At 43.2% G+C, this 18,335-nt stretch overlaps 3 protein-coding genes across 8 annotated transcripts in view; 1 reads left to right on the top strand and 2 right to left on the bottom strand.

Moving 5' to 3' along the window:
• LOC119009075 overlaps positions 1 to 18,335 on the top strand; it is a 34,545-nt gene that overhangs the window by 2,966 nt on the left and 13,244 nt on the right. For 4 of the 5 annotated variants that reach the window (XM_037080070.1, XM_037080072.1, XM_037080071.1 and 1 more), the window contains one exon: positions 7,839 to 10,054. In XM_037080070.1, coding sequence (XP_036935965.1) covers positions 7,921 to 10,035 — 2,115 coding nt within the window. In that variant the 5' untranslated portion in view covers positions 7,839 to 7,920 and the 3' untranslated portion in view covers positions 10,036 to 10,054. Of the gene's footprint in view, positions 1 to 5,757; positions 6,187 to 7,838; positions 10,055 to 18,335 lie in introns of those variants that run through there. The other variant, XM_037080069.1, reaches the window with a different exon arrangement.
• Positions 1 to 18,335, bottom strand: part of LOC119009077 (NACHT, LRR and PYD domains-containing protein 1b allele 3-like) — a 20,887-nt gene continuing 2,552 nt past the window's right edge. The window contains exon 4 of the mRNA XM_037080076.1: positions 1 to 3,292. Coding sequence (XP_036935971.1) covers positions 1,159 to 3,153 — 1,995 coding nt within the window. The 5' untranslated portion in view covers positions 3,154 to 3,292 and the 3' untranslated portion in view covers positions 1 to 1,158. The remainder of the gene's footprint in view (positions 3,293 to 18,335) is intronic.
• Positions 11,759 to 18,335, bottom strand: part of LOC119009070 — a 13,237-nt gene continuing 6,660 nt past the window's right edge. Inside the window, exons 1-2 of one of the 2 annotated variants that reach the window (XM_037080055.1) lie at positions 15,885 to 17,618; positions 11,759 to 14,810 (exon numbers count right to left, since the gene is read on the bottom strand). In XM_037080055.1, coding sequence (XP_036935950.1) covers positions 13,450 to 14,810; positions 15,885 to 16,800 — 2,277 coding nt within the window. In that variant the 5' untranslated portion in view covers positions 16,801 to 17,618 and the 3' untranslated portion in view covers positions 11,759 to 13,449. Of the gene's footprint in view, positions 14,811 to 15,884; positions 17,619 to 18,335 lie in introns of those variants that run through there. The other variant, XM_037080056.1, reaches the window with a different exon arrangement.

The following is an 18,335-nucleotide window of genomic DNA, read 5'->3' on the forward strand; positions in this document are numbered from 1 at the left end:
AGTCACAGAGATGGGATGGGAGCTCGGAGCACCAAGAGAATGTTGGTCTTTACACAATCAAAACTGTAATTTCTTCACATTTTCTTGATAATTTTGATAAGTTTCAACTCAAATTCATACATATCGCACTTTCATATTCAATAATTAGGCCACATTCTGGATGAGAGAGTACTTCAGTTTATGTGTGATTTCACTTACTGCAAACCACGAGGAGTTTGTTGCCCTGTCTTTATTGTGAGGGAGACATTAAAAACACCTGAAACAGTCACACACTGGTGAACAGAAGCAATCAATACTGACAGAGATAAAAGTATGAACAAGTTATGTAAAAACAAAAATAGTTAAACAGCAGAAACAAACGGACAAAGGGGACAGAATAGCAAACACTGGAGGGTCAGAATGAATCATTGAGTTCAGCAGTTTAAAGGGGCGCTATAGTTCGTAGAAAAACTCAGAATTTTTTTAAATATTTACAGCACTAATCTACCACATATAAACAAAATAAAACGGCATATATTGTGTCATCCTTTTAAGGTTAGTTTTGTTTGAAAATGAAGAGAGTTTATTTAGTTTGTTTTGGCAGAAAAGATCAGTCAGTGGAAATCTCTCATCTCATGAACATTTTCTTCCTTAAAACTACAGAATGCTCCTTTAATGAGACACATACATCATGAACGCTCTTCATTTAGCCACAAAAATCCCACGCTAACAAAATCAAATCTGTGTCAATAGTGAACATACCAGGATGAAGATTAGCTGCTGTTGTGTCTCCAGATTTGGAAAGGGGGAAGTTCACCTACATAAGCAGTGCTTAATTTGAAAAATACACATTTAAAATGATTTAATTTCCATGACAACGTCCATCAGCTGAGGAGATTATTCGATACACCTGGAGAACAGTCTCTGAACGCACCAGCAGATGGCTCCACACCTCCTCAGGTCTCCTCTCAGGTTCAGCCTATAACAGACGGGAGATTCCCCCGAAGCACCTGAACTAGTTCACATCCTCTTCAACAGGAAACTCAGTTTAACCCACCAGCTGTACTCTGTTCTCATTAGCTCTCATGCTGTATGTCCATCTGCTAAACATTTCATAAGGTACAATTCTTACATTTGGTACGATCCTAATACACTTTGTTTCTAGCTGTTCATTCAGCTTCAGATCAGGCCAAGATGTTCACAGAGGAACGGGTCGAGCTCACAGAGGAACTCGATCATCTCTGAACTGGCAGCTTCACCTTTCCTCCTCACTGTGTCGATAACTAAACGAGCTTTGTCTCCTCTGTTTTGCATCTCGTCCACTGACTCCCTCTCAGAATCAATCAGAACCTTTTTCTCAAACAGTTTGTCCAGCAGACTCTTGAGAACAGGTCCTGATATCCCCTCGATGAAGCTGCTGCGTATGTCAAACAGCTTCTGGTGTGAAGGCAGATTCAGAGCGCTCTGTCCACAGGACTTTGTTAGTCCAGCTGATGAAAGACAAACTCGTCTCTCCCAGACACTGTGTCTGTTGGTGTCTCTCAGAAACAGTTTAATATGTTTCAGGATTTTCTCCAAATCCACCTGGAATGATGGGATGTAGTTGTCATAGTTGTCACTGTCAAATTCTGCTGTTGTTGGCTGAACTAGAACCGAGTCGTCTTCAGGACAAGTGGACAGTGTGTATTCCTGCCCTGGCAGCAGTTTACAGTGTGAGGACGTCTCTATGTAGAGCTCATCTCCTACTAAGCTCTTCCTGGTGCGTCGCACATCTCGGACCGAGACGTTACCTGGTAGGATCAACACATTGAGGAGGGATTCAAGATCGGGATCATATGCAGGCCTGTAGAACAGCAGAACCAGCGCTTGGACTGGGAAACATGGTGAGTCGTCATCCTTGATGTTACCATAACCAGAAAACCCTGAGATGTTGATGATCACATGAGTGTCTGTTACCTTATGAGGGGCGATGAACTCGATGCCCTCATCATTCAGGTGAGCGACTGACAAGAACTGACATCCAGCTGTGGATGGGATCTCACAGTGTGGGAGATGAAGCCGACACACAGACTTCTGCTGACATTTGATGTCAAACAGGGGTCCTGCAGGCTTCTTGTGATGTTGGGCCAGTAGCCTCCTGTCCCAAGAGACAATCCTGTAAACCACGTCCCCTTCTCCCTCCATGTGGAACACCAGGCCCGTCACACTGCACTGGTACAGGCCCGGGCAGGAGCACAGGAACCGGTAGCTTTCATCGTCCTCATCAACAGTGATATCAGGTGTGAACTCCTCAAAGCTGCTTTTTAACAGCATGTCAGGTAAGCTCTGTGATGGTCTGAAGGTCTGGTTCTCTGCACAGCTTCTCTGACTCAGTGAGGGAACGCTGTGAGAACGAGGCAAACAGCTGGAGCCTCTTTGACTCCAACCAGGATCTGAGGACAGCTGGAGGTGAGGACGGGTCGGCTGGGTGTTTGTGACTGAGGAGATCACAGCTGTAACAAGTGCCTCCATTTTAACCAGGGAGTCACTGTCACCTGCTGACACGCTCTCAGACTGCACAGACAACTGCTCAAATGCATCTTGTACTCCACTGCCTTCAGTGCAGACAGTTTGGGGTCCTGATTGGTACTGTCGGACTGCACGGCTGCCTGAGGAAAGAGTGGCAGTTATTGCTCGGTACCAAGAGCCGATACGGTCAGTTGAGTCATTCATATCAGTTGTGCTTCTGTTTCGATGATGACTTTGATGGGGTAGGGAAACACCTCTAATCACAGGAAGTTGCGCCGGTGCAAATTTGGGGACATGGAGAGATTTAGCAGTGTCTGGGGGATTCCAAGAAACGTGCATGTTGGTGTATTTATCTTGGCATCTAGAATTAGGCCGACGTGTAGCATAGAGGTCAAGATCATTGAAGACAAAACTACTGTCCAGGTGTACAGAAGACTCATAATAGGAGCAGCTCGTGGGTCTCTTGGTTCCTAAAATAGGGAAATAAGCAGAACTTCCTTCTAAACAGTTCTCTTCATTGAAGGTGCGTCTAGTGTTACAATGACCAACGGGAGAAGGAGAACTATCTCTGCAGATCCTGGACAGGACCCTCCTGATTCTTCTGGCTGCTCTTCTGAAACATGATGCTCGTCTTTCTTTTCTTCTAAGTTCCATTGTTGACTCCATTTTGCTGTGATCACAGTCAGCCAGGCTGAATAAGCAGCAGCAGCAGGAAACCGCTGAGTTTCTTCTATCTCGACTTCCTTTTTCAACCCCAGCAGAACTTTCTTGTGAATCTGTGTCTCCTTTGTGTTTATTCTGCTCCCTGAAATAAAACGATGCAAATTCAAAAAAATCCCACAAATCTTTCAGTTCATTTATTCACCAAAATACATTTCCGTCCAGATGTTTAACCCCAAATACCATCATGGATAAATTTAGTTTACTGGTAAACAGAATGGTTCCAGTAAATGTAAACTCTACAAGGTTTATAAAAACTATTGGATCTCAAATTGTGACTTCATAAGAAAATCTGAAATGAACTTGAATAAACCAGGAGGAGTTTATTACAGTTGTTCCTTCACCAGTTTGTCAGCTCATTATTTATTTACCTTTGTTAAGACTCACAGAACACAGACTGTAAAATCCAAATATCAGATCAATTCTAGTTTGATTAAACAATAGAATTTGCACAGATGATCCTGAGGTCACTGCATCAAATGCTGCTGAGAAAACAACTACAGCATAAAACTACAGTCGGAAACTTTTTTTAATAAATCCGGCAGAATGTTTCACATCAGTTTCACACACAGTAACTAAACAGTATCAGATAACAATTAATGAATCATAAATGTAAACTGTTTTCCTGCCAGCTTTTCTTTGTGTGATATGAATAAACTGAACCTTCCAGACAAATGACTACAAACACAAACACGTCTCTGATTGTAGATTTTAGCTGTTAAAATGTAAAACATCAGTTTTGTGTCTGACTCACCCGGCGAGCTGCACTCGATCAGATCAGTCTAGAGACGGTTGGTGGTCGGTTTTCAAACTTCTGCATTAGTAATTTCTTCCTGTTCTGATTTCAGAACGTTCACACCAACAAGCTCAACGGGCTGAACCTTAAACACCTCTCATATTTTTCTGTAATGATTCTATTCAAATTAGCTAAATCCTGGAAAACAGAACTAGAAGCAGAACTACTTGTACTAATAAGGATGTGATGTTGTCTTTTTATCTTGTGAACGAAATATTCAGATGTCATGAAAAACACTGACATATGGCATATTTATGGCAAACAGCAAGGGATGTTATCAGCGGACTACATGCTTGTGTTGGTGCTGCAGAAGATATTGAGTCTATTCGGGTCACTGGGGCAAAATATTCTGCTCCTCTGCTGCTACACTGAGAGAAAAAGGATTATGGACAACTGCATACGCCACATCATTTGTGTTCTGTTTCTCCGTCTATTGACTGTTTGTTTACAGCTTCTTCTCTTCTTATTGGTGAATTTCAAGCGCCGCCTACATGCTGGAACATGAACTACAGCGTGTTGAGTTGTTTACAATGGATCCGTTTGGACACAAATATTCTTGAAATGATGCCGGGGGGGTGAAGATGGTTTATATGTGTGGACATGGCCTCAGACTTTGTTGAGGAGAGCAAAGTGATCATGACATGTGATCAGCTGATCCTGTTTAAATGAATCGATCTTGGACACTGTTTTCCACAGATTTTGGATGGGCGATGAGGTTCAGTTCAGAACAGACCACGTTACCTTTTGCTCTGGATCCAGGAAGTTCTCCTCACCGTCTTCAAGTTAATTTCTTAATTCAAGGATCCATATTTAGGTGTCTGATGTTTGAGGCCTTTATCAGACACTTTTGTCTAAAGTGACTTACAGTAACACACATTCATGGCGGTGGCTGCCATGCAAGGTCCCCACCTGCACATCAGGAGCAGTTTGGGGTTCAGTATTTTGCCCAAGGACCCAAAAATATCAGTCAGTGCAGATCTTTCTCTACAGACTGCTCCTTTAATAATATCATGATTTTGTTTTAAGGCCATATCAGCCTCAAGTCAGAACTAAAGCCAGAAGCGTAGATACGGACAGTTTTTAATTGCTGAAGCTACTTTTAACGAGATATCTTGAACACAGTCTGTTTCACTGTTTTCATGATGTTTATCACCTGATTCTTTGATTTCTGATGTTTGATTTCAGCACTTTTGTCTGTTTATTTTCTTACATTCTGTGTTTGTTGCTGTCGTGTTGCTTTCTGTAAAGTCCTCAACAAGAACCAGGAGTCATTAAATCTGAACTCCAGCTAAAAACTAATGGGACTAATCAGTTGTTGTACCTCCATCAGCCAGCAGGGGGCGTCACCTGCTGGTTAATGATGTGAGAGCTGATTGGACCGAGTCAGAACTTTCCTGTCATGAAACCAGATGAAAGGGTTCTGTTTAAAACAAATAAGAACGTGTTTCTGATTTTATATCATGTTCATGTATGAATGTAAATGGTAATATTTACAGTATTATTGAGGTAAGAATACAAACTTGTTTCCATCAGTGAATAAACGAGCTGTGTCTGAGGCTGGAGAGGTGGCAGGGTCCGCCACATACAAACACAGTGACTCAGTATAACTGTGTTGTTCTTTAAGGTCAGTTTGTTTATTCAGTCTCAAATTCTGCGTTTGAACTTCATCTACAGAATAAGAATAAAGCTGCAGGATGGTCAAAAAGTGATATTAGAGATGATGATTTTAACAGATTGTGATATAATCTGTGATTATTATGGATGATTCAATTTTACGCCACAATTTTCTTTGTCATTGAAAAACGTCTCTGCCAAACGATCCTGTTCTGGAGAACAAGCAGCACTAACCTTCATTTAAACGCTGTTTTGTGACAGATTTCAACTTTTTAAATAATTCACGTAAGTTATATTTCGATTATTTTGCGATTAATAAAACTACTTTCAATGGACACCAAAGTGTGACATGCGCACACGGGCCTCCTTCTCTCTCCCTCTCGCTCCTCCTCCGGGGTTTTGTGGGAGTCGCTTGTGAAACCGAAAGTAAACTTGACTGGAGACTTGAAGCCGACTGCGGAAACCAGGAAGATCCAGCAGAGATGGAGGAAAGTTCTCTGACCAGATCCAGCGAGGGACCTCATCTGTGAAGACAACAGGTCGGTCCTGAAGGCGGCTGTCCTCACCGGGTAAGAGACAACACCGACCAACACCGACCAACACACACTGAAGTCCAGAACTGCTGCGAGTCATCCGGGTCCTGCTGACTCTGTTAGCTCACAGACTCCCAGAACACTGACATGAAACTAAAGAGAAGCTGAGACGAGGGACTCCACGTCAGCTCAACGTAACGGTCCTGTCTGCTGACGCACTGTGACGTGTTCACTGTCACCACGTCACATCAGCGGGTCTGAACTGCTTTTTTTTTTTTTTTTTTAAACACGGGTCAAACTTTAAAAATCCTCACTGACTCTCTTCAGTCCCGCAGCCAGACTCTGATCTTTACAGTCTACCGGACGTTTCTTGGACCAGAAATCTTGTTTTAGGAGTGACATGTAATCTGTAAAGAGTTGCATGTTGGGTAATTTGCTTAATTAGTATAATGATTTTTTTATTAAGTCACCATGAAACTTCTCCAGTTGATTACTCACATTAAGACAGTTATTCTTTTGCATTGTGGGTTTTCTGAAATCGTATATTTTAAATATGAAAATGAGGCATTATCTAATTAAATATGCGCTCATCTGCATACATATTGGATAAAGCCAGGATCCAAAGTTCTTGTTTCCTTTTGTTGACATATTATGGCCAAAGGTTTTCACAGAGGGAATGTTGGATATCTCTTTTAATCACTCCATGAATCAGAAAATACTGTCAACAGCCATAAAAAAAACAATTTTCACCCTGTTTTTAGGAATAAAATGTTATAAATCAGGCTGTGAATGATGTATGAACAAAGTCCTCTGTTACAACCTTCAGGATATAGACAGGAATCAAACTGAGACGTTTGGTGTATATAACTGCTACTGAAGTGGAGATTTTTGGCTCAGAGTATGAGAAAAAAAAACTCATTTTGAGAAAACGGCTTTTACAGATATGAATAGAAGAAATCTATAGAAGTGTGGAGGAGGAGGGTTATGAAACATTCACACTTTGGGATTTCTGGATATCACAAACATGGACTCAGACTCTTAGATCAAGTTTTTTAAGTTAACTAGAAGCTAAATTATAGATATTTTCAGTTTCTGGAGATGAAGAGGAAACATGGCAGGCAAAACTTTGTTTTTTATGCACTGTCAATTTTGAGATTTTGGGTTATTTTGCTTCCATAACATGATTTCTTTCAGACTAGCTTGGGGAAAAAAATCATCCAAAATACACATTTAAGTGTTGATTTCACTTCACTTCGTCTGTTTCCTTCTATAGATCAGCACATTGTGATGCCAGTTAGGAAAATAATTTTGGCATGTTTGTGTTTATTTTTTTGTCATGAATTAAACCAAACCAACAGAATGTAAAGATCTAAAGATATCATGAAAACATTCTTCAGGGTGTGTTGCTTTCACACAAAACGTATTCTTTCAAATTTGAACAAAATGTATTTAAGAACAAACAATGCAAACCATTTGAAGTGTAAAATGTTTTGATAATTATATTCATAAAACCATTAAACAACTATATGAGTTGCTAAAAAAGAAAGTTAGCTGCAGTAAAGTAAAGTTGCTGCTGTCACTGAACGTTTGTCCTTCAGTTACAGATGAATGAACTTAACACTTCAGGAAGAATTGTGTTTTAAAATCTAACATCTGGTTTTGATTTTCCATCCTCTGCTTTGCTTCAGGGGTCTGAGTCCAGAAGGAAAACACAGAGAAAGCTGCTTTTGAAGGTTTCTACTTGAGACTGAGTTGAAAACAGAAGAGAAGATGGGACAAAGAATGGGAAAATGCGGAGATGTGTCGTTTACCAAAAATCAAGGATGTGTCTCAGGAAAACAGAGGACTCAGAAAAAGACGTTCTCGGAGGAGGACGTTCACGACAGGCACCTTCCTTCTTCTCCTTCTGCCACCTTGAGACCTCATAATTATAATCGGCGGAGTAAATTGAGGCGACATCTTCACGGCTCGCAACCACGTCCTTGTACCCAACGATGGAAAAAGCCCGTCAGCTCAGCCCGGTCCAGACGTTCTACTACCAGAATTAAACGTCAGCTGTGTGTTGAACTATCAGGCTTCTCTTACAAGCAGTCAGTCACCAGCTGGAGTCCCGCCTGCAGCAGCAAAGGTGAAGTTGAGGTGGTGGAGAAAGAAAACAGAAGTGAGAGTGAGAGAGAGTCAGAACATGGCAGCTCGTCGACCAGCTCTCCTCTCTCTCCAAACAAAAACGTCAGCAGATATCCAGAAAACTCTCCGTCTTCCATCTTGCATGAAAATGATTGTAAAAGTTCTTCTGGATCTAGGAAACGTCCTGACCGCCTGAACAGACCGACTCAACTGGAAGATGAGTTTGATTTCTTCTCGAGCTTGAGCCTCATCTGCAGCAGCAAAACCAAAGACGAGACTGTGGATTTATCAGCATCCCAGTGTGACACTGACAGAGATGATCCAGTTTCGTCAGTCCCTCGTTCACAGCAAGACCTCCCAGCTGATTTGAATGTCTTGTTTGAGCAGTTGTCTGTGCAGTCTGAGAGCGTGTCAGCAGGTGACAGTGACTCCCTGGTTAAAATGGAGGCACCTGTTACAGCTGTGATCTCCTCAGTCACAAACACCCAGCCGACCCGTCCTCACCTCCAGCTGTCCTCAGATCCTGGTTGGAGTCAAAGAGGCTCCAGCTGTTTGCCTCGTTCTCACAGCGTTCCCTCACTGAGTCAGAGAAGCTGTGCAGAGAACCAGACCTTCAGACCATCACAGAGCTTACCTGACATGCTGTTAAAAAGCAGCTTTGAGGAGTTCACACCTGATATCACTGTTGATGAGGACGATGAAAGCTACCGGTTCCTGTGCTCCTGCCCGGGCCTGTACCAGTGCAGTGTGACGGGCCTGGTGTTCCACATGGAGGGAGAAGGGGACGTGGTTTACAGGATTGTCTCTTGGGACAGGAGGCTACTGGCCCAACATCACAAGAAGCCTGCAGGACCCCTGTTTGACATCAAATGTCAGCAGAAGTCTGTGTGTCGGCTTCATCTCCCACACTGTGAGATCCCATCCACAGCTGGATGTCAGTTCTTGTCAGTCGCTCACCTGAATGATGAGGGCATCGAGTTCATCGCCCCTCATAAGGTAACAGAAACTCATGTGATCATCAACATCTCAGGGTTTTCTGGTTATGGTAACATCAAGGATAAAGATTCACCTCCAGAGCCGGTCCGAGCGCTGGTTCTGCTGTTCTACAGGCCCCTGAATGAGCTCATATCCTTCCTGAATGTGTTGATGCTACCAGGTAACGTCTCGGTCCGAGATGTGCGACGCACCAGGAAGAGCTTAGTAGGAGATGAGCTCTACATAGAGACGTCCTCACACTGTAAACTGCTGCCAGGGCAGGAATACACACTGTCCACTTGTCCTGAAGACGACTCAGTTCTAGTTCAACCGAAAGAAGCTGAATTTGATAAGGAGTCCTATGACAACTACATCCCATCATTCCAGGTCAGATTCAGAACAGTCATGTTGAATATGAAGGCGCTTCTGAGAGACACCAGCAGCTCTCACATTGTTTGGGAAAGAGAGGTTTGTCTTCTGTCTGCTGGACTACAGAGACTCTGTGTGCAGGGCCGCTCAGACCGGATTCTGTTTGACATACGCAGCAGCTTCATCGAGGGGATATCAGGACCTGTTCTCAAGAGTCTGCTGGACAAACTGTTTGAGAAAAAGGTTCTGATTGATTCTGAGAGGGAGTCAGCGGACGAGATGCAAAACAGAGGAGACAAAGCTCGTTTAGTTATCGACACAGTGAGGAGGAAAGGTGAAGCTGCCAGTTCAGAGATGATCGAGTTCCTCTGTGAGCTCGACCCGTTCCTCTGTAAACATCTTGGACTGATGTGATCATGATCACGTTGTCCTGGTGGTTAGAAACTGATCTGAGCTCAAACTCTGAACTCTGACTTCAATCTCTAAACTCCAAAACCTTTTTCCTAGAACTCGGACCTTCCTATCAGAATTCTAAGACCAAGTTAGAATACTGACCTCAGATTTAATCTCCTTTTTCCAAGAACTCAAACTTCTCCCAGATCTGTGATGAAGTGTAGATATGGACAGTTTTTAAATGTTGACTCTATTTCAGATAACTTTTTTAAACTAATGAATGATTTTATGACATTTTAAACCAAATATCTTGAATGCAGACTGTGTTTTTTATGCTGTTCACCACCTGATTCTGACTGATCACTGACGCTTCGTATGTTTGATGTTAGCGTGCTGTTTGGTACTTGATGCTGTCTAAAGTTTATGACCTACCAACACGAAGCGTCAGTATTAGACGAGTTGAGAACGAGACTCAGCAATCAGCTGTCTGACAAATGGGCAGTAGTTACGTTACTCTAACGCGGTAACTTTTTTTCGGGTAAAAAGTAGTGTAATGCGTTACTACTGAAAATATGGTAACAAAACTTGGTGCTTTTCCAGTTGGGAACAACGTTTTCCCAGGGACAGATTTGACAGCGACACTCCCTCAGCTGCATTCTTGCACAATAGTTGCAGGCTGTTATTCCACACTGAGGCTGGTAGCAATAGCATGCTAACTTCTGAGGTATGGAGGTATCCCCGTTATTTGGAACGGATTGAAAATAAGGGTAAGGATTTGACTGTGAGCTGTACAAAGTGCCCTGCACAGAAACTTTTGTCCACCGGCGTAAATTCAACAGCCAACCTCAACGAGCATTTGAAAGCAAAACATGCTAACATGAAGCTTGTAGCTCAAGATCCTCGGAGAAATTATGATATGTGGAATCAGTTTGCACTATAGCTTTGCACCAATTCAGTGTATCCTGTTTCATGTCAGAGTTATGTATTCATGTGTTCACCTACATGCCCATAGGATGCAGCAACGCTATGCTATTTGGTACTATTGTTTGTATTGTTGTTCTCTTGTAAAGTGCTCAGTTTGTGGCATTTTTCATAATAAAGAGCACAAAAGAAAAAATACCTGTTATGTCCTTCATAGTAGAACTTTATGTGGCCTGTACACATTTAGGAAATGAGATGGGTTCTGTGACCTGATATTCACAACGACGAGCAAAAATGGTTCATTCAAGTGCTGAAAGACACTTTTGTCCATTTATCTGCCAAGATTTGAATCTAATATCACAAATATGAAGTTAAATGAGTCACATCAGGCCAGAATATGAACCAGAAATAGTGTTTAACGTGAGCCGGTAACTGTTTCATATCAAAGTTTTATGAAGAAACTTAAGAGGTGGATGAATTATTCAGCACAACAGAATTTAAACCTGCTGAGAGATTTTCATCCAGCTGTTGTTTGTTCAGACCAGCCAAGCAGAAACTCAACAAACAGACCTGATATCTAAATATCACTTAATGACTTAATGACTTCAATGCTCAGCTACAAATCTCTTAAAACAGCCATGATACACCAATAAATCCTCCTGTAGGTCTGACGACAGCAAAAGTCCTTTAAACTGCCTTAAAATGTCTTAAATTCAGTTTTATAAATATTAAATTTAAGGTCATGAATGTAAATTCTTCTGTATCCAAAATGAGACAAATCTGAATCTTACAGTCCAACAAAAAATTCACTTTTAGACCAACATCAGTTTCAATATTCAGAGTATTTTATTCACATGAATACTCAGTGATACAGTAACAATGATACACAGCACAGAAACATGTTTTCTTCATTTCTTTGTTCCTTTTTCACCCACTGGAAACAAATCATCCAACACCTGAGACTCGAACAATGTCAGAGTAACAAATGATATTAAGTTTTACATTCATACATAAACATGATATAAAATCAGAAACATGTGCTTGCGTGTCAGCAGGTGACTCCCCCTGCTGGCTGATGCAGGTATAACATCACCTAAAGACAGCTGTTATTTTGAGACACAGTAAGATGAGATCATTTATTGTACAACAGAATAAGAAGAGGGAAATTAAGTTCCTTTAAGATTAATTACAGACTCACACCAGGAACATTTAAAAAATGTCCTTATCTACCATTCTGACTTTGAACCCAGGGTCCTTGGATTGGGGTCGAAGTTCTGGGAGACAGATCAGAGTTCCAATAAAAAAGTCTGGCTTTTTTTATTTGAGGTCAGACTTCTGGTAAAGAAGTTCTGGAAAAGGGTCAGAGTTCTGGGAGGAAATTCAGACTTCTAGGAAAAAGGGTTTGGATTCCTGGGATTGAAGTGGGACTTCTGTGTTTAAGCATGGAGTTCAGGGAGGGGGGGTAGAGTTGTAAAGAAGAAGAGTTCTGGGAAAAGGGCTAGAATGTTCTGTACAACACCAAGCCATCAAAGTCCTCTCAAGCGCAGTGGAACAAGCAAGCCGGTGGCTCTGGCTGAAGAGGAGAGATGCCACCTGGGCCCCAAAATGGCATCTGTGGCGTGGAAGGGTTGAGAGTTGAGGGGGGCACATCTGGGACGCCAGATGTTGCTGATGAGCCCTCTGGAGGTGTTGTGGGCCTGTCATTGAAACACCAGAGAAGGAGGGTGCCCACCTGATGACTCCAATAAAGCTCTGAAGCTTTCTGTCACACAGACAGCACCTTAGCCACTACCTGGAAACCCCTCAAATGTCTGCACTGACCCACTTCATACCTCAGGAGTGCGATCAATAAGGGATTATACAACCTAGTCCTAAAACAGAACTGTAAGAATTGTAGTTTTGAGCATGGACCTCTGACTTTTTCTCGGAGGGGGGTCAGAGGCAGGGTTTCCGCAACATTGAATTAATGCAAGGCAGTATGAAACCACTCTAAATTCTACTACATCATGAATCTGTTACCTATAGGACACTGCCATCAGTCAGTTGCTGGCCTGTGTCAGGCCCCTGTCACAAAGAAAAACATGCTTTGTCGCCGGTGGGACGCCCTTCCAACCTACCACCAGGCTAACAAGTTTTCTGGGGGAAACCCTGAGAGGTCAGAATTATGGTTTGGTATCAGAGTCATTGAAGTCGGCATTCTGGGCTTTAGCTCGGAGTTCCTGAAAAAAGGTCCAAGTTTTAGGATTTAAGTCAGAGTTCTGGTTTTTGTCTTGGTGTTATGACTTTTCCCCCGGATTCTGACTTTGAACTCAGGGTTCTGGGATTGGAGTTGGATTTCTTGGAGGAGGGTCAGAGTTCTGTGAAAATCGGGTTTGGGGTAGGAATTCTGGGAAGGAGGTGAGATTTTTATGATAGAATTTCTGGAAGAATTGTTTCCCTCTTTTTGTCTTTTTCACTTGGATGATCACTTTCTAACCAGCAGGTCAACATGTTCTGACGGGATCACCTGTTCATTCAGGTGACTGTCAGGCCAAGATCTTCACAGAGGAACGGGTCGAGCTCACAAAGGAACTTGATCATCTCTGAACTGGCAGTTTTACTTTTGTTCGTCACTGTGTCGATAACAAAACGAGCTTTGTCTCCTCTGTTTGGCATCTCACATGCTAACTCTTTCTCAGAATCAGTCAGAACCTTTTTCTCAAACAGTTTGTCCAGCAGACTTTTAAGGCAAGGTCCTGATATCCCCTTAATGAATTTGCTCTGTATCTTCAACAGCTTCTTCTTGGAAGACAGATTCAGAGCACTTTTTCTACAGGACTTCTTTGGTCCAGCAGATGGGAGAGGAACTCGTCTCTCCCAGACACTGTGTCTGTTGGTGTCTCTCAGAAACAGTTTAATATGTTTCAGGATTTTCTCTAAATTCACCTCGAATGATGTAAAGCAATTGTCATAGTTGTCACTGTGAAATTCTGCTGTTGTTGGTTGAACTAGAACTGAGTCGTCTTCAGGACAAGTGGACAGTGTGTATTCCTGCCCTGGCAGCAGTTTACAGTCTGGGGGTATTGCTATGTAGAGCTCATCTCCAACATGTTTCTTCCTGGTGCGTCGCACATCACTGAGCACAATGTTATTTGGTAGCATCAACACATTGAGGAGAGATTCAAAATCTTGACCATCTGGTGGCCTGTAGAACAGCAGAACCAGCGCTCGGACCGGCTCTGGAGGTGAATCTTCATCCTTGGCGTTACCGAAAGCAGAAAACCCTGAGATGTTGATGATCACATGAGTTTCTGTTACCTTATGAGGGGCGATGAACTCGATGCCCTCATCATTCAGGTGAGCGACTGACAAGAACTGACATCCAGCTGTGGATGGGATCTCACAGTGTGGGAGATGAAGCCGACACACAGACTTCTGCTGACATTTGATGTCAAACAGGGGTCCTGCAGGCTTCTTGTGATGTTGGGCCAGTAGCCTCCTGTCCCAAGAGACAATCCTGTAAACCACGTCCCCTTCTCCCTCCATGTGGAACACCAGGCCCGTCACACTGCACTGGTACAGGCCCGGGCAGGAGCACAGGAACCGGTAGCTTTCATCGTCCTCATCAACAGTGATATCAGGTGTGAACTCCTCAAAGCTGCTTTTTAACAGCATGTCAGGTAAGTTCTGTGATGGTCTGAAGGTCTGGTTCTCTGCACAGCTTCTCTGACTCAGTGAGGGAACGCTGTGAGAACGAGGCAAACAGCTGGAGCCTCTTTGACTCCAACCAGGATCTGAGGACAGCTGGAGGTGAGGACGGGTCGGCTGGGTGTTTGTGACTGAGGAGCTCACAGCTGTAACAGGTGCCTCCATTTTAACCAGGGAGTCGCTGTCACCTGCTGACACGCTCTCAGACTGCACAGACAACTGCTCAAACAAGACATTCAAATCAGCTGGGAGGTCTTGCTGTGAACGAGGGACTGACGAAACAGGATCATCTCTGTCAGTGTCACACTGGGATGCTGATAAATCCACAGTCTCGTCTTTGGTTTTGCTGCTGCAGACGAGGCTCAAGCTCGAGAAGGAATCAAACTCATCTTCCAGTTGAGTCGGTCTGTTCAGGCGGTCAGGACGTTTCCTAGATCCAGAAGAACTTTTACAATCATTTGCACGCAAGATGGAAGACGGAGAGTTTTCTGGATATCTGCTGACGTTTTTGTTTGGAGAGAGAGGAGAGCTGGTCGACGAGCTGCCATGTTCTGACTCTCTCTCACTCTCACTTCTGTTTTCTTTCTCCACCACCTCAACTTCACCTTTGCTGCTGCAGGCGGGACTCCAGCTGGTGACTGACTGCTTGTAAGAGAAGCCTGATAGTTCAACACACAGCTGACGTTTAATTCTGGTAGTAGAACGTCTGGACCGGGCTGAGCTGACGGGCTTTTTCCATCGTTGGGTACAAGGACGTGGTCCTGGGCCATGACGATGTAGCCTCAATATAAGCCGCCGATTATAATTACGACGTTTCAAGATGGAAGAGGGAGAAGACGGGAGACTGGGAGCTGAAATATCATTAACACCCTCCTCTGAGAATGTCTTATTTTTATTTGGAGTCATCTGTTCTTCAGAGGTACATCCTTTATATTTATAAAACGTCACACTACACTTTTGCAGGCCCGGGCAGGAGCACAGGAACCGGTTGATAACAGTGATATCAGGTGTGAACTCCTCAAAGCTGCTTGTTAACAGCATGTCAGGTAAGCTCTGTGATGGTCTGAAGGTCTGGTTCTCTGCACAGCTTCTCTGACTCAGTGAGGGAACGCTGTGAGAACGAGGCAAACAGCTGGAGCCTCTTTGACTCCAACCAGGATCTGAGGACAGCTGGAGGTGAGGACGGGTCGGCTGGGTGTTTGTGACTGAGGAGCTCACAGCTGTAACAGGTGCCTCCATTTTAACCAGGGAGTCACTGTCACCTGCTGCCTCACATTCAGACGGCTGAAGCTTGACATTTATAACTTCTCCACTTTCTGCAGTGTGGACTGTAGAGAAGAAGCTAGAGAAGAGATTATCGAATTCTAAATCTGGACTGCAGAGGGACGACTCTGACTGAACCTGGAAGTCTGGTAGTTGAAGGGGAGATGGACATGCTGACACCGCTGTCCAGTTGTTTGTGACTGAGGACACACCTGTTAGAGATGTCTCCATTTCCAGCTGTGCATCACTTTCAGCTCCTGACAAGCTTTCAGACTGCACAGACATTAAGCCAGATCTATTTTCTTGACTTTCAGTGCAGAATGGAGGGCGTTGAAAGGTGGATGGATCAGCTGTTGCATGCAGCTCAGTTTCCCTGGTATTATCCTGACAGTGTCCTGCTGTAGCATCTGCTTCAGTGGAGGGAGTCTTCATCAGTACTGTTTCTCTGAGTGGACCAGGTGAAGGTTGATCCATGTAGTCAGAGGAATCATCAGTTGAAGCAGCAGTAGAGGGAGATTTCTTCCTTTTCTTCATCCCTCTGGGGTTGTGGCATTTGGATTTTCTCTTGTGTTTCACAGCTGGCTTTATTTTTCTGTATTCAGAAATGTCCGAATCAGAGTCAGAGCGGTCAGTATCATCAGTCATTGTAGGTATATGATTTGCAGCATGTTCTAACGACATGTCGGACAAGTTGTCAGCATGTGTTAACGTCCCGTTCTTTGAAGAAAATACTTGACTCAGCAGGGATGTGCTATCAGAAGGAAAGTAGTGATCTGAAGGTTGTTGAAGGTAAAAATCAACAGACAAAGAGTTTTCAATTGAGTGGCTCCCAGCAGTAACAGGTGCAGACTGAGGGCAGGTAGCTGGGGTTCGAAATGACACAAGCTCTACCTCCTCAGGAGAAGATGGTTCCATCTTTTTTTTTTTTTTTTCAAACTTGAGCTCAAATAGAAACTTCAAAACAGAATTTTCTGTGTTTTTCTTCTGGCCCCAAAACCTACAATAGGAAAGAGAATATGATGAGAATAAAAAATATCATAATAAAATATTTTACCAGCACCAGCATGGTCCTATTGCTCAAGTTTGAGATGACAGGTCAGGAGGTGATGATAGAGCAGTTAAGTGCTTAGTACTTGGTCATAACTGGTAACTGGTAAGAATAGGAGCTGTTGGCACACCAACTGTCAAAAGCCCAGCTCAAACTGGTCAAACTGGTAATCAGCTACCAGCATGCTAGATTTTCCAGCAGGGATGTGTTTCACCTGACGGTTTCAGACGTCATTCTTTAATCTATTTTGTGACCACAGACAAAGTCATCTTTGAAGACACAAATAAAAGTCTGTAATGTTATTTTGTATTTTATATGTCTACAGTTAAGCGGTTAGTGTGTGTATCTTAACCGTTTAATATGTGTTTGCCTTAAGGTTCTGTGTGTTTCTTTAAGCTGTGTGTGGTTCAGTGTGTGTGTTTCAGCGTGTGTGTGTTTCCGTGTGTGTAGACACCAGTGTGTTGTCTCTTACTGTCTTCAGGAGTCTCTCCAGGTCGATGTGTTGTCTCTTACTGTCTTCAGGAGTCTCTCCAGGTCGGTGTGTTGTCTTCACCGGTGGGTTCGGACAGCTGTAGTCCCTCTTTGGATCTGGTTGGACTTTAACACCTTCATCTCTGTTGCTCGTATATCTGCGACTTCCGTCTTTTTATTTCACAGGTATTCACCTGGATTTGTCATGACAAGCACTGCTGGCCACACCTGTTGTGGTTTGGGATTTGCATGACTGCGCATGCCCAGTGTGGGTTACATTTAATCTCAGACGATGGAAGTGGCGCTCACATCGACATCCTCCCTTAAGTGCAAAAGACTTTTGTTTGATGCGTGAAGACAATTTATTTATTAAAGTGTATTTACAGTGAACTCTGCCTGCATCATGCTCAGGACTCACAATGAGGTTATGAATTGTAATGATTCAGTGAGAGCTGTCACTGCATTTATTAGCTATTTACAAGCTTTGATAAATCATTCAATTCAAGTGCACAAGTGCATGATAGGGGATGTACCAGGTGAGCTGAGTGCAGAAGGCAAAGTGTGTCTAAAGAGACTGCGCTGTCTCCAGTGCGCTCTGTGAAGCTGACAGCACAGGCGATTTCACACACAACAACTACATGAAAACTAAAATTGCACTTGGTGAAATATTCACAGTATTCATTCATTAATGCGATTTGATGTAATGTTGGATTTCTGCTGCCGTTTGTCTACAGCCTGTGTCTCTAGGCTTGATTGGTAGAGCAGACAGGCCAGATGGTGGAGCAGTCACACAAAAGTAGGAGTAAAATAAATTACCTTTAGGGGCTCCATCTGATCTCATGTGGGTGAAGTGAAACAACCATTTTCAGCCTGTATTTTATCTTCAGGTTCATTTTTAAAACGGCACTTCATTTCCCTCCCGGTGAACGTT

Source organism: Acanthopagrus latus, chromosome 19 (assembly GCF_904848185.1).
Source record: "Acanthopagrus latus isolate v.2019 chromosome 19, fAcaLat1.1, whole genome shotgun sequence".
Classification (NCBI taxonomy): domain Eukaryota; kingdom Metazoa; phylum Chordata; class Actinopteri; order Spariformes; family Sparidae; genus Acanthopagrus; species Acanthopagrus latus.